This window comes from Aulonocara sp. 'chitande type north' Nkhata Bay, linkage group LG12 (assembly GCF_057382095.1).
Source record: "Aulonocara sp. 'chitande type north' Nkhata Bay isolate Kocher_YH1m ecotype deep benthic linkage group LG12, A_spYH_male_GT1.1, whole genome shotgun sequence".
In the NCBI taxonomy this organism is placed as follows: Eukaryota; Metazoa; Chordata; class Actinopteri; order Cichliformes; family Cichlidae; genus Aulonocara; species Aulonocara sp. 'chitande type north' Nkhata Bay.
The window spans coordinates 27,761,814-27,778,140 of record NC_141355.1 but is presented as its reverse complement, the minus strand read 5'-3'; the positions used below and the strand labels follow the sequence as shown (position 1 = coordinate 27,778,140).

General features: G+C 45.3%; 1 protein-coding gene across 1 annotated transcript; it reads left to right on the top strand.

Annotated features, from left to right (window-relative positions):
• The first annotated feature begins 6,509 nt into the window (after nucleotides 1-6,509).
• On the top strand, nucleotides 6,510-16,245 carry plpp1b (phospholipid phosphatase 1b). The gene is made up of 7 exons (XM_086314765.1): nucleotides 6,510-6,610; nucleotides 6,798-6,985; nucleotides 9,251-9,402; nucleotides 9,502-9,782; nucleotides 11,809-11,866; nucleotides 11,960-12,136; nucleotides 12,224-16,245. Exons 1-7 carry the CDS (start codon nucleotides 6,585-6,587, stop codon nucleotides 12,347-12,349), a joined length of 1,008 nt encoding a protein of 335 aa, XP_086170891.1. The 5' UTR covers nucleotides 6,510-6,584; the 3' UTR covers nucleotides 12,350-16,245.
• The last annotated feature ends 82 nt before the right edge of the window (nucleotides 16,246-16,327 follow it).

The window sequence follows — 16,327 nt, the reverse complement described above, 5'->3', positions numbered from 1 at the left end:
TTTTCCTCGATTTTTTGAGTTTGGCAAACAACTTTAAGGTGCTTTGCCACTTTCTTCTGATCTTTTTTCTGATCTTTCTTACTTAACCATCTTAAAAGGAAAGAAAAAAAAGGAAAAACTGGGTTTGTAATTAAGAGTTTTGCTAGTTAAACAGGATTAACAGATCAAAACATTTTATTTTATCCAATGTTTTGCAAAACAGGGAAACCAAAACATGAAATATATCACAAATAGTATTAAGATAAATTATAGGCAACTTAACCTGACTGAGGGAGAAAACCCCCCAAAACAAATATGAGAATCGATGAAGTCTATGAAAGAAATTCATACTGCAGACTGCTGTCATATCCAGTTATGGCCCCATTTGATTATGGTCAGATCCAAAGGCCCTGGTGCTATAACCACTGATCTCTGTGGCCTGTTCATGAAACAGATCTGCTCTCTCTCTGGTCCTCATTTGCCACACCTTATTGCCATAGCTGAACAGCATTCTATTTTGTGTGGTTGCAGGAGTATTGCTGGTCAGTGTGAACTTCACGTGATCTTAAAAGATGAACCATGGGAAACTGTCAGACCTGTTCTGCTCTGTTTAGCTAAACTTCCCTATTTGTTGGGGGAAAGGTTTATAAACGTTTATAAGGGTTTTCTGCAGTTTCACTTACCTTTTTCACAACGCTCTGCATTTAATCAGTAACAATGAGAAACACCGTTTCAGAATGACACTGAAAAACTAGTTCATCCATTTATTACTTCTTGGCTGGACTACTGTAATTCATCATTATCAGGATGTCCTAAAACTCCCCAAAAAGCCTTCAGTTAATCCAAAATGCTGCAGTAAGAGTACTGACAGGGACTAGAAAGAGAGAGCATATTTCTCCTCTCTTCATTGGCTCCCCGTTAAATCCATGTTCAAATTTAAAATCCTTCTCATCACATACCAGATCTTGATTAATCAGGCTGCATCTTATCTTAATGACCGCATCATCCAATTAGAGCACTTTGCTCTCACACTGCAGGCTTGCTTGTGGCTCCTAGAGTATTTAAAAGTAGAGCCTGAGGCAGAGCATTCCGCTTTCAGACCCCTCTCCCATATCCCGCTTCTAGTTTGGATTCAGGAGACAGAAATCGCCTCTACTTTTAAGTTTAGGCTTAAAACTGTCATGAATCGCTGTGCGGCAGGCAGGAGTTGGACCCAAAATGCAGGACTCACAGACTCGGGGAGGTGAACTCAAAACACAGCTTTATTTGCTGGTAGAACAAACATACAAACTAGACTAAACTGGGAAACCATAAACTAAGAACTCACAGGGAGACACAGGGAGATCCACACACAGCATGAGGGACGACGTCACGCCGAACAGAGGGAGACGCAGACAGAAATACACAGAGGGTTAACGAGGAAAGTTTGAACACACGGGGAACACAGGTGACACTGATAATCATAACGAGACAGGGCGGGGTGAACTGAACATGACATGTACGGGCGTGAGAGTCACAAAGTAAACAGGAAGTGCACAGAGGTTCAGACAGGAGGAGAGAGAGCACGGGGAAAACACAGACATAACGGGCTGGGGAAACATGAAACAACCACAAAGGGAGACGAGGGCTCATAAATACACAGGGCACACGGGGGGGGGGAGAGAGAGCACGGGGAGAACTTGGACATAATGGGCAGGGGAAACATGGAATAAAACATAAGGAGAGACGAGGGCTCACAGATACACAGAGGGGCACACAGGGGTAAAAGCCATGAAGGGAAAACACTTAGGGAACAACACAACAGGGCAACTCAGAAAACATGGCCTAAATAAGGAACAAAATACAAACATACAAGAAAACTAAGAACACTGGGCCAACATGGCCCAGGACCATGACAGTACCCCCCCCCTCAAGGGCTGGCTCCCGACAGCCCAAACCCGAAAAAACAAAAACAGAAAACAACCCACCCAGGGCGGGAGGCGGGGGACCAGGACGGAGGGACCAGAACGGGAAACAAAAAACAAACAACAGAAAACACAGGAGCACATGACTATAGTCCAAATAAGGTTCAGGGGGCCGACCCAGAGCCCACAGGCACAAGAGTTCACGGATCACACGGTCGGGGGGCCGACCAGGTGGGTGGCACAGGTGACAGAGCTGGTCCGGAGGCCGGCCGCGCGGAAGGCAGCGGCGGCGGCGAAGGGGGGGACGACGACGGAGCAGTTCAGGGGGCCGACCGCGCGGAAGGCAGCGGCGGCGGCGAAGGAGACGACGGAGCAGTTCAGGGGGCCGACCGCGCGGAAGGCAGCGGCGGCCCTCCAGTCTCAGGCGTGCTGGCCATGGCCTGGTGGGCACAGGACCAGACGAGGCAGGACCAGACGAGGCAGGACCAGACGAGGCAGGACCAGACGAGGCAGGACCAGACGGTGGCGATGCGGGGGCCGGACCAGGCGAAGCACAGGCTGAGGCCGGACCAGACGAGGACGAAGACTCGGAGGCCGGACCAGACGAGGACGAAGACTCGGAGGCCGGACCAGACGAGGACGAAGACTCGGAGGCCGGACCAGACGAGGTTGCAGAGGCCGAGGCTGGACCAGAAGCAGAGGCTGAGACCGGACCAGGCGTAGCAGAAGCAGAGGCTGAGACCGGACCAGGCGTAGCAGAAGCAGAGGCAGAGGCTGGCCCAGGCGTAGCAGAAGCACAGGCGGATGCAGCCGGACCAGGCGACGACGAGGCGGTCGCAGGTGGCGGCTGGACAGGCTCCTCGGGCCCTCCAGCTGATGCGGCGTGAGGCTGAACGGGCCCCTCGGACCCTCCAGCGGAGACAGGAGGCTGAACGGGCCCCTCGGACCCTCCAGCTGACGAGGCGTGAGGCTGGACAGGCCCCTCGGACCCTCCAGTGGAGACAGGAGGCTGAACGGGCCCCTCGGACCCTCCAGCGGAGACAGGAGGCTGAACGGGCCCCTCGGACCCTCCAGCGGAGACGAGGAGGTGCTGGCTGGGCTCACTGGAACCCCCAGCGGACGAGGTAGATGGCGACACGGGAGCCGCGGAGTGCTGGATGAGCTCATCCGAGCTTCCAGCAGGAGCCGATGTAGAGCCAGAGAGAATTGGGACCCCGGGCTCAACGTTAAGCTGGCTAGAAAACTGCACTGCTACGGGGAACTGGGCCAAAGGTTCAGGTGCGAGCTGAGCTGCTGGACACACGGGGACCTGAGCTGCTGGACACACGGGGACCTGAGCTGCTGGACACACGGGGACCTGAGCTGCTGGACACACGGGGACCTGAGCTGCTGGACACACGGGGACCTGAGCTGCTAACGGTGGAGAAGTAAACGACTGCACAGGGGACTGAACTGATGTCTGTAGTAACGGTGGTGGTGAGAGTGGAGTAGGTGGTGGAGTTAATGACTTCACAGGGGAATGAACTAGAGGTAGTGACGGTTGTGGTGCTGGTGGTTGAGTGGGTGACTGTGCTAAAGGAGGCTGCACTGGGGACACTGGAGACTGCACTGGGGAAAGCAGGGCTGCAGGAGGCTGCACTGGGGACACTGGAGACTGCACTGGGGACACTGGAGACTGCACTGGGGAAAGCAGAGCTGCAGGAGACTGCGCTAGAGACTGCAGTGATGGTTGTAGTGGAGGTGTGACGGGTGGAGGAGTGGCTGAAGTGGCTGCGGGTCGGGCGGCTAATGGCTCGGCTACAGAGTGCCTTAATGGCAGGGCTATGGGTTGAATGACTGACTGAGTAGCAGCCTGAATGGCTGGGTGTAGTGACGGTTGTGGTGGAAGAGAAACAGGTGGTAGTGTGGATGATGGAGCTAAGGGCGACTGAGTGGCAGACCGAACTGATGACTGAAGCGATGGTAGAGGTGAAAATGGAGCTTGTGTGGAGTTAATGACTGTGCTAGCGGGGACACAGGAGACACAGCTTGTAGCTGGGCAGCTAAGAGAGCTTCAGGAGGCTGGGCAGCTAATAAACTGTTCACATTACCATCCGTAGCACAAAACACAACCCCTGAACGAATAGTCCCACGGTTCGACACAGAAAAAGAGTCCTTATTCACCACAGCCGGCGATGTAAAAGTCCGAACGTCCGGCTGTGGGGTGGCGCGCCCGCGGCGTGATCGACGTTTCTTCCCCGCAGATGGCTCCAAAGGGCCGGGAAAAACCACATCCGGCCGGTGAAACTGACGCGGCTGCTCCAGGGTGGCTGTTGTCTGTTGCTGCTGGGCCAAGTCTGATATTTCCCGAGTTCGCGCCGCCTCCCGGGCTTCATTCAAATTGGCCAATAAGTCCAAACATCCTCTGACCTGGCGGAGATGAGAATTTCCTTTGAGGATTGCTTCGATAGCATTTATCCCCACAATCTTTGCCCTTGTATTGGAAGTGTGGGTTATCCACTCGACTAGGCGTTGGACACGTATCAGATCGCTCTCCCCGGGTAAGTCTGCTGGGTCCATGTTGTGGTGACGTCGTACTGTCATGAATCGCTGTGCGGCAGGCAGGAGTTGGACCCAAAATGCAGGACTCACAGACTCGGGGAGGTGAACTCAAAACACAGCTTTATTTGCTGGTAGAACAAACATACAAACTAGACTAAACTGGGAAACCATAAACTAAGAACTCACAGGGAGATCCACACACAGCATGAGGGACGACGTCACGCCAAACAGAGGGAGACGCAGACAGAAATACACAGAGGGTTAACGAGGAAAGTGGGAACACACGGGGAACACAGGTGACACTGATAATCATAACGAGACAGGGCGGGGTGAACTGAACATGACATGTACGGGCGTGAGAGTCACAAAGTAAACAGGAAGTGCACAGAGGTTCAGACAGGAGGAGAGAGAGCACGGGGAAAACACAGACATAACGGGCTGGGGAAACATGAAACAACCACAAAGGGAGACGAGGGCTCATAAATACACAGGGCACACAGGGGGGGGGAGAGAGAGCACGGGGAGAACTTGGACATAATGGGCAGGGGAAACATGGAATAAAACATAAGGAGAGACGAGGGCTCACAGATACACAGAGGGGCACACAGGGGTAAAAGCCATGAAGGGAAAACACTTAGGGAACAACACAACAGGGCAACTCAGAAAACATGGCCTAAATAAGGAACAAAATACAAACATACAAGAAAACTAAGAACACTGGGCCAACATGGCCCAGGACCATGACAAAAACTGTCCTTTTTGACAAAACTTTTATTTGGGGCTGGATCGGGTGACCCTGAATCCTCCCTTAGTTATGCTGCAATAGGTCTGGGCTGCTGGGGGATTCCCATGACGCATTGAGTGTTTCATCAGGAGTCGCCTATGCTGTCTTTTTTCCCCCGCTCCTCTCGTCATTTAACAGAACAGGTCTATTTTAACTTTGCAAAGTTCCTATTTAAGAAGCAATTTTGGTTCTGGGTCCTCCCCAACTCCTGAAAGTGAGTAAGGGAAATGAAGAGGCAAAAACTATCCCTAAAGCTCCCTGCAGTTTTCCAGGAAAACCCCAAAACACTAAACAAGGCAAACAGTACAACACTGTATGTTCGAGGAAGAAGTATTTCCCATGTTTTGATCCAACAGGAAATGTGCTTTGGTTCTCTTTCAAATGCTTGCTACACATACTCAACCCGAGGAAGCTCCCTGAAGCAGCAGGGTCACCTGCTGGTTCATGAAACCATAATCTGATCAGTTTTACTCTTCTTGGAACCACAATTTAAGAAATGAACATCATGCTGTAGTAAAGAATACTTAAAACTAAGGACCGAAACGATAAATTCACCAGGAAAAGGATTTACTGAGATCGCAAATCAAGGGAGAAGTAGGGTGATTCAACTCACAGACCCTTAAACGCACAGAGGAGGAATACTAGGATAAACCCTGCTGCATCAGATCAATATGTTTGACCGATTAGGCCCACGGAAGCTCTCTCCTATTAATAGCAGTGGCGTTGAAACCTCATTACAGCTCCTGAGGGAGGAGCAGCTCTGTATCGGCCCATGACTGGCGCAGAGAGCACAGGCACGCCATAGGTCTAAGATTCCTATTACCGCTTCCACGTTGAGTGCTGCCTTCAGGCATCCTTCGGAAATTCAACAAAATGTTTCCAAGGGCAAAAAGAGATTCTAAACTCCTCATGGTGTTTTCTTAACTTAACAGTCTATTTGCGCCTGTCTGTATATTTTTACTTATTTTGATATCCTGTTAATTAAGTAAATAACCTGTCACCAGTTGGAACTGTACAGATTTGCATTAAACAACCCTAAAACCGGTTAAACAAACTTTCATCTCTATTGGTTTTTGTTGCGATTTAAGTCTCAAGCCCCTCAAAAAACTCCTAAAAACAGGAGGGGAGGAACATTATTACAAACATTATTTATGTGCTGATTAATTATCCACTTAAATTGTCGTTAAAATAGCCGAATTCGATTATTATGTATCGGTAGGCCTGAATGGCGGATCAAGCGAAATTGCATATTTTCCCAGCTGTCAGTGAAGGCATCTTTAATCACAACTGGAGAGAGGCGCTTGTGTCACAGCGTCACCGGTAATATTTCATCGGGGGCTGGAGGGTATTATGAGCAGAAGAAATCCCGCTGAGTTATGATGGTTTGTGAGCAGCTCAAAGGGTGAGAGGCTCGTCACGTGTGTGGTGGTGTTTTTAGATTAGATTTAGCCTTTAGTTAAGTGTCTTCTTCTTCTTCTTCCTTTTTTAAAAACTCCCAGAGTATATTTTACCTCCCCGGTAGATTTAGAAGCTCTTTGGCAGTTCCAGGATAATGACCCTGGTGTGTTTTAATTTTCTGGACTGAGTAGCGAGACATGTGCAGCAGATAGACTGCATCTCGTCACTCCAAAAAGTAGCCGACGGCCGATCAGCAGCCGAGACAGTCGGGACTGTCCATTTATTCTAAAGGCAGAAACCCCCAGAGCAAGAAGGAGCAACATGTTTGAATCCACGGGAATCCCTCTCATCGCGCTGGATATCGCGTGTCTTATCCTGGGTATGTAAATCAAATTCTGTCCCAACCTGAAGACATCTTTTAAACTGTTTATTCATCGGCTACCAATATCTAACAAAAAAGTTGTTTCGTAGTATTTGTTTTTACATCAAACTGAATTTAAAGGAGTGATCTGTCAGAGAGACGTTAGATAAAGTTGATGTCAAAGCAAATCTATTCAAATGGTATGGATATATATTATGTAAATGCTCATGGGAAGGCTTGAGGTTTAGGTAACCTGGCAGGAAGATGGAAAAAGGGCGATAACGTCCCACCCTGTTTGTGTTTCCCGAGCAAAGCCGCATTTTTAGCCCACTGTTTGATGAAATGTAATCATAGCACAGAGCCTGGTGCACGTCTGCGAAAGGGATCCGACAGTGTTGAGGTAATCATGCAATAAAAGACAATGACTGGCGTTTTAGTGATAGCTGTAAAAGCCTTGAACCTTGTATCTGGGACACTCACTTCAGTTTGATAGTTGCCGTGTTTGATAAGGACAGATACAGGCAGACACTCAAGCCCTTCCCTGTGATTACAAGGAACTCCTGCTTCACTGCTTAGTCAGGGTCTTGTGGTTGACTGTGCAATGCTGAGTCGTACATCTCATTGCTTATTTTGTTTTGGAGCTGGCACCAGTCAGACTGGAAAAACTGAGTCTCTGATTTTTACCCTGTTTTTAATTCTTAAACAGAACTTATAATTGAAAGAAATGTTGAAATCCATTTATTTACGTGAAATGAGTTTAATACCTGCATTTAAGGTGTACTGCTGTAAAAGTATCCATGCAAAACAGTAACAATACTGGATGCATCATTGTATAAGCAGCATTTGAATGCTGTGTTAAAAGTAGGACTGAACAACTCTGTGCACTGATTACAGATTTTTAAAATTTTTTTTTTTTTTTTTTACAGTTATCAAACAAACAGATGTACAGTGTTCATCTCTGAAATAACATATAGCGTATTATGGTCATACTTCGATAAGGTGCATGTGTATATATAGTCTTATATATCTAGACTACATGCAGGCCTGTGAAAAACGAACTACACCCTTGCTGCTTCCTAGGAATTAAGATGGTAAGTAGCGGCCTTGTGCTGCTAGTGAAATGCACTTGATTAATTGCTCATCAGCAAGTGTGAGCTTTAAGTGTTTATCTTTAAAAGCAGAAGTTTTGTCATTCTGCTGCTCTGGAGCAATCAGCTGTATGTAGACACATTGCTCAAGTCTTGGAGTGAAGTGGAGCTTCTGACAAATTCACCTTTATGTCAAACTGTGAAAATTCTCCCAAAATCCAAGAGCTTAGACTCTTAGACTCTCCAGGTCCAATTTAGCATGCTAAGCTCTAAAGTTCACGATGGTGGGGATGCCAGTTTAGCTGACTGGTTGAGCAGGGGACCATATGGCCAGGGGACCATATAAATCCCTGACAAAGATTAAGATGTTTGTACTAACTAACTAAAATGAAAACAAAACAGTACACTTTTAAACTGTACTGTACTTTTGAACAGATTTCAACCTGATGTCAACAAAGAAGACAGAAAATGAACAAACTAGTTAATGAACTGGTTCCTTATTTTATTGTTTGATCTGCGTAATTAAAATTTCTGCACGATTATACCTCATATGTCCTGAACAGTAAGTTCAAGTTTATTCAGGATTTCAGAACGATTTACTTTGTGCTTCAGTGACTCTATATTTGGTCATTTAGCCTAAAAGCATTAATACCAATGATTCCTCAGTCTTCATGTTTGGAAATATACCTGTTATTGCAATACTGTTTTCAGTTTAGCCAAGAGACGGTGCAGTTTTGTAATGTCTAAAGAAGCCACAGGGGAAGGGAAGGGCACAAGTCAGAGTACGTTTCATATGTTATGGTGTTCTCTGTACAGATTAACATGATGGGTTCAGTGTTTAACGCTAAACATGTGACTTACGTGCCAATAAAAATTGTCTTCCTGCTGTATATTCACAGATTTGCCTGGTTACTTTTTGAAAAAATGTTTTTGCAGTAATTCAAGGCCTCAGGCAGTTAATTATGAAATAGTATGCCCTTTTTGGGAGGAGTACAAAGGGAAATCTCACAATGAAGAAGTGTTGAAAGTGTCTCTTTGAGAAGAAAGATTTTCTGTGTGATCCAGACAGATCATGTTTCCTGTGTCTGAATCATCACACTTTTTAAAGCATTGTATAGCAGCAGCATTGCAAATATTAATGACATAAGATGAGCTGAAACCTGAAATTGTTCCATTTGCTCCATTTTATTTTTAGTTGGGCTTCCATTTTTTATCCTTACCCCGAAACACAGCCCTTTCAAACGGGGTTTCTTCTGTAACGATGAGTCCATCAGGTACCCGCTCAAAGAGGACACCATATCCTACCAGCTGCTGGGAGGAGTCATGATCCCCTTCACACTGATTGTAGTAAGTCAGGAGTATTCTTCTACAACCAAAGCCTCTTATTTTGCCTTTGGTCAACATGTGTGACTATTTTTTCCCCCCACTTTGGATCTTTTTCCTCAGATCGTATGTGGAGAGTGCCTTTCTGTTTACCTGTCACGCGTCAGGAACCAGTCTTTGGGGACCAAGTATATTTCATGTCTTTACAAAGCTGTGGGGAGCTACGTGTTTGGAGCTGCTGCCAGCCAGTCTCTGACGGACATAGCCAAATACTCCATTGGTCGTTTGAGGCCAAACTTCCTGGCTGTATGCAACCCAGTGTGGGATCGTATCAACTGCAAAGCTGGTGGATACATCGTGAACTTCACCTGCAGCGGGGATGAATTTCTGGTGGATGAAGCCAGGTAAAGATCCTGAGCACAAACCAAATGAAACCTATTTGATTTAATGTGGTGTGATTGTTGCAGTGCATTTGCCCTATAATTTTTTGTACTGTTTAGCATTTGCTGTTTACAAGTGAGATATGAAATACACCCACATTAATAATAATTACTGTGTACAACAGCCTCTCCGTGAATCGCTACCGAGGGGTTTGTGTGTCCCAGGGATCCCAGGGGCTATGTTGTCTGGGGGCTTTTGCCCCCTGGTAGGGTCTCCCATGGCAAATTGGTCCTGGGTGAGGGACCAGACAAAGAGCGATTCAGACGACCCTTATGAGAAAAACATCGAGGGAACAGTTTACCCTGCCCAGGTAAACCCTGCCCAGGAACGGAGGCCCTGGCGGACTGAAAGGCCCGGGGAGGGTGCCCGAGGGCGAGCGTCTGGTGGCCGGAGACTTTCAGATTAAAAACAGGCAATAAGTGGGCTAAAACCAGATTGAGAGTGTGGCCACACTGTTGCGTGGGTGCAGACACACATCGAACTAAATTAAAAGAATCGGTAAGATTCAAAAAGTCTTTAACCATAGGCTTATCTGGACAGCACACATGAATATTAAAATCCCCAACAATAAGAAAGGAGTCATATATAGGGGGATCACACTCCTCAGCCTCCCCGGGAAAGTCTATGCCAGGGTGCTGGAAAGGACAGTTCGTCCGCTAGTTGAACCTCAGATACAGGAGGAACAATGCAGTTTTCGTCCTGGTTGCGGAACACTGGACCAGCTCTTTATCCTCTCAAGGGTACTTGAGGGTGCATGGGAGTTTGCCCAACCAGTCTACATGTATTTTGTGGACTTGGAGAAGGCATTCGACCGTGTCCCTCGGGGTGTCCTGTGGGAGGTGCTGCGGGAGTATGGGGTGTCTGGCCCATTGCTACGGGCCATTCGATCCCTGTACAACCGTTGCAAGAGCTTGGTTCACATTGCCGGCAATAAGTCGGACTCGTTCCCGGTGGGTGATGGGCTCCGCCAGGGCTGCCCTTTGTCACCGATTCTGTTCATAATTTTTATGGACAGGATTTCTAGGCGCAGCCAAGTAGTGGAGGGCTTTCACTTCGGTGGCCTCAGAATCTCATCTCTGCTCTTTGCGGATGATGTGGTTCTGTTGGCTTCATCGGGTGAGGGCCTCCAGCTCGCATTGGAACGGTTTGCAGCCGAGTCTGAAGCAGCGGGAATGAGGATCAGCACCTCCAAATCTGAGGCCATGGTTCTCAGCCGGAAAAGGGTGGAGTGCCCACTCCGGGTCGGGGATGAGTTCCTGCCCCAAGTGGAGGAGTTCAAGTATCTCGGGGTCTTGTTTGCGAGTGATGGGAGAAGGGAGCTGGAGATCGACAGACTGATTGGTGCTGCGGCCGCAGTAATGCAGACGCTGCACCGGTCCGTCATGGTGAAGAGGGAGCTGAGTGTAAAAGCAAAGTTCTCAATTTACCGGTCGATCTACGTCCATACCCTCACCTATGGCCACGAGCTGTATGTTGTGACCGAAAGAACGAGATCGCGGATACAAGCGGTGGAAATGAGCTTCCTCCGAAGGGTGGCTGGCCTCTCCCTTAGAGATGGGGTGAGAAGCTCAGCCATCCGGGAGGGGCTCAGAGTAGAGCCGCTGCTCCTCCACATCGAAAGGAGCCAGCTGAGGTGGTTCGGGCATCTGACAAGGATGCCTCCTGTGTGAGGTGTTCCGGGCATGTCCCACCGGGAGGAGGCCCTGGGACAGACCCAGGACACGCTGGAGAGATTATCTCTCGGCTGGCCTTGGTGTTCCCCCGGATAAGATGGAGGAGGTGCCTGGGGAGAGGGAGGTCTGGGCTTCTCTGCTTAGGCTGCTGCCCCCGCGACCCGGCCCCGGATAAAGCGGAAGAAGATGGATGGATGGTGTACAACAGGACAGTTTTAGACACTGATTATGACAGAAGGACTTAAACATAAAAGGCTGATTTTTTTTTTTTTCTTTTTCTTCTTCTAAATTTCAATTTCTCGTTTATTTATTGTAGACTGTCCTTCTACTCTGGTCATTCATCCTTCTCTATGTACTGCATGCTGTTCCTTGTTGTAAGTATATATTGTCTTTAATACAAACTGATTTGTTGCTTTGTTAAAGAGGAGATACTAAAATCTTTGGTATTTGCTCTCTTGCTACTGTAGCTATACATTCAAGCCCGGCTGAGGTCACAATGGGCGAGGCTTTTGCGTCCCACCATTCAGTTTTTCCTGATTGCTACTGCAGTGTATGTGGGTCTATCTCGGGTGTCCGATTACAAACATCACTGGAGTGATGTGCTCGCTGGCCTTCTGCAGGGCGGTATAGTGGCTGTTCTAACAGTAAGTTTCATGTTATTATTCTTTTTTTAAATACAGTTCTAGTACAGTTACAATACTAGAGTACTGACTTTCTCACGTTTCCTGCAGGTTTTCTGTGTCGCAAACTTCTTTTCACAACCAGTGGAGCCAGTGGTGACACAGGAGGAAGAAGCCTCACATGCCAGTTTACAGGACAACCCTTCCAATGGGAACCACTATGGCAGCACTGAGTGAACATGAGGCCCAACAGACAATACAGTGTGGGGACCTCTATCCTTTAAATCCATGGAACTGAAGAATTTATTTTAAATTGTTGTCCGTTTTTTGTGTGCATGTCTTGAACACGTTTTGCCACCATGCAGTAGCCATTGCAACAGCCTGCAGGCTTTAGCTGCTACCTAGTGTAGCCATGAAACTTTGGTCACAGGAAGAAAATGCACTACAGAGGATGAGACTTGCATCGCAAAAGAAGCATGACTTCCTGGCGAGTTTTAGTTAAATCCAACATAATGCTGTTTATTATGCAGCCGTAAAACAAAACACAGCATGTTGAGTTTAAGTTATTTTTATGTTTTAATTTACAGTGTGAGCTTCTGGAAATGTGGTTACTCTTGCGTATTGGTTTAATGCATCATGAATGAATGGAATTCCTTTTGCCCAGAATATAAAGAGTGTCTGTGTGTGCACTGCAAGCAGGCGTTTAGCGGCCTGAAACCTGTGAATAAGAAAACCAAGACTGCCCTTAAAATAGAGTGAACTGAGAAATCTTGTGCTCATCTTATGTTTATTTTTGCCTTAGAGTTTTGCTGCTACCTGCTGTTAAGTAATTTCCCCGATATAATTTAATCTATGTAAAATACAGTTTATTGACTTTTTTTGGTTTCTTTTATAGATTGTATAAATTGCTATGTTTCTGTCCACATTTAAGCTTTTAAAAGTACCGTTTCCAATACTGGGAAGAAATGAGACAAATAATAAAGAAAATGTCATTTTGCTACTTTGAATCAAAGAAAATAAGCTAATCCTTTTATGCCTTATCTATTCAAAAATACAGAGTAGATATAATGCAAGTAACTAGTGACTTGGGAATTTATTTATTTATTTTACAAAACTAGACTAATTTGCTGCTGCAGAGTAGCTAATTTAATGTCGTGGGAAAATAAAAGGACTGAAAAAGAGGGAAGGAATAGAGTGATGATGATTTGGAAAATTTGAATCTGCACTAAAACCTAAAAGTTATTAATACAAAACACTGGCTTGGCTTGTCATTTAGTTTAGGTGACCTTTTAAACCGCAAGTATGCAAATGTAGAGGATTTTATCAAAGGATACTTGTTTTCCAAGTGATGTTATGGATATGTGGATATATATAGGGTAAGCACCAGTAAGCATGCTAACAGGCAGACTATCACTACACATTTGTCACCCATGGTTGCAAATGACTGAGGTAAGAATGTTCTTTAGAGTTGAAATCCCATCAACCTGATTTAATTACCTGCATGCTAGCTAGTTCTTTAGCACTCAGTAATAGCAGTAGAACACACAAAAATCAGCTCAGGTGTACTAAAGTTGTTTAATTTTGGTTTGTGATCCTAAATAGGGTAAATCACCTCATTTATGCACTTGCTAATAGTTAAAGAAATAGTTAAAGTATTATCTTAATCTCAATGCAAAAGCAGCTACAGTATGTTTGCATCATAAGGACATTTGTGATTCTTTGTGGTGAACTAAAAACATTTCTAAATGAAGATGAAAGCAGGAGAGGTCTCTGCTGGAAGTAAGGTCAAAGTGGACAACAAATTAAAATGTGCTTCCACCCGTCCATTAGTTATAGACTAGACTAGTAAATTATTAGTTAATTATCAAATTACACAAAAGAGTTGTGGCTAACTGGAGTTTTAACGTATTAACACACTCTGTGTGGTGGTTAACACATTTACCTTACATGCAAAAGAGACTTAGAGCCTTTTATTGTCATTGTGCAGTTTCTTGCACAGCGAAATTGGGTAGCAGGACCACAAAGGTGCAAAAGTAAGAATTAGAGAAACCAATATACAACAAGGGGAAAAAAATAAGTAAAATAAAATAAAAAGCAATGTATATGTATACATTTATGTGAGTGAAACTATATACATGGTGTATGTGTAAGAAACATTGAAACAGAAACATTGTGGGTCTGTATACAAGGGCAGTTATATAATATAATAAATAAATAAGGGTGGAGGGGCTATGGTCATTTAGGGTGGAGATGGTAGTTCTACTGGGACCAAAATATTGCACATACCAAGGATATTGCACTTGAGCCAAAAATATTGCACAGAGCATGGAAAGAACTCCAGTTCAAGACCCGTTGGACACACAAACCCACCCTCAGGTGGACACGAGCTGGTGTGACTCTAATACCAGTCCCAAGCCCATGGCAGGGCTGTGTCAGGAAAGAGTTGTGACATAAAATCTGTGCCAAATCAAACATGTGGATCCATTTCCTGTGGTGCTCTGTTAGGGAAACAAGAAGGCAGCCAAAAGTAACTGAGTAGCTTTGCAGGATTCACAGTTCAAACTGATCTTTATTCCTTGCCCTGTGTTTACCCCCTGTCTAAAAGAGCCATTTTAGCATCTCTACCTTATAGACAGCTTTGTTTTCCTCACTTGCTTCCCCTCTCAAACAGAAGGTTTGAGATGCATTAGCCCCCCAGCGCAACCAAGCAGCTTAGTTATCTGAAAATATAAATTCTATGACTACAAATTATCACAAAAAGTTTAAATAAAAAAAACAAACCTGCTGCTAATGGTCCAATAAAGTAATTTGAACAAAGCTCTGTCAACTTGTTTAATCTCTAAGTGGTGGATCCAGCACACCAAAGGTCACTCACACCAAAGTTTCTCTAAAAGGATCACTGATAGTGTCTCTGGTTATATAGTAACTACCATGGAACTCTACCAGCCAGGGTTATGGAATAACCACTGCTGGTTGGAGAAGTCTATATTAGCTTTCATTTCCAAGTATGACAGAATGGGTAGATGACATAAACAAACCTACATACTAACCTGACCTCAAATCAGTCTCATAGGCTGTTAATGCAGTCTAATAACTATATTTTGTACAAAGAGATCAGTCTCTAACTTCCACTTAGAGACAAACTTCCTCCTTCCTGAATGTCTAAAATCACCTCACGTGCAAATGTACAGTTTCAATTCCTGTTAAAGACTCGGTAATTCCCACATAATTTTGGATATTCATAAACAGTAACATACACATGGTGGCAGTTTTGAGGAATGTGATGATATGAAAAATTCAGAGACAGCTGACTATTGTTGCTCGTTTGACTAAACTCCTAACCCCACAGAGCAAATTTGATTTAGGGGCACACTGCTCCTTTGTGCACACTGGAGACACACTTTGCTTTCTAGGTGGACTATGATTTGGTGTTTCACAGTTTTGGCATGTAGGACTGCTAAAGGATAATAAGTAGTAATAGTAGTAATACTATTATATATAGATAGTTCAAGTGTATCTGGTGATTAAAAGCTTCACATTTGACCAATTAGGTTGCCTAAAATTTATTTTAAGATGACCAGATGACCATGTTTATTTGGGACAGAACTGCATTTTTATTTTCCCAGTGCATGTGGAGGGAAAGCTTGTTATTATAATCAAATTAAGGTTAGCCTGTCTAATGCTATGCCAATCAGGGAAGTTACCAAAAAGACACAAGCTTTGCAGATTATGGTGAATATGACGGAAACTATGACACATAAAAGGATGCAGCAGTATGTAGTAATGATAAAATATGTGTGTGTCATATTCGGCTAAAACTTGCTACAATTGTTAGATATAGCTCAAAAAAGGTATGCCAAGCAATGGATGTATCCCTACTGAAACCCAAAGACTGTCACTAGAGATAGACTATTGCATGAGACCAAACTTCAGCTTCCTATTGTTCTTATTATATTTCCTTTACAATGGTAATGGAAAAGTTGCATTCAAATAAAATATACTTGTCTACCGCCCAGCATTGTTGACATGTCCCACTTTGTCTCAGACAAACACTGGATTTGTCCTACATTTAGTTTGTTGAGATCTGGTCACCCTAATCTCTCTTGTCACACTGACATCAACAATAGCGCTTATTGAAAGCATCTCCATTCACTCTCTGTCACATGTCTCACTATATCTTGCCAGGCAGTGATGCTGTTGGAGGAACAAGCGACT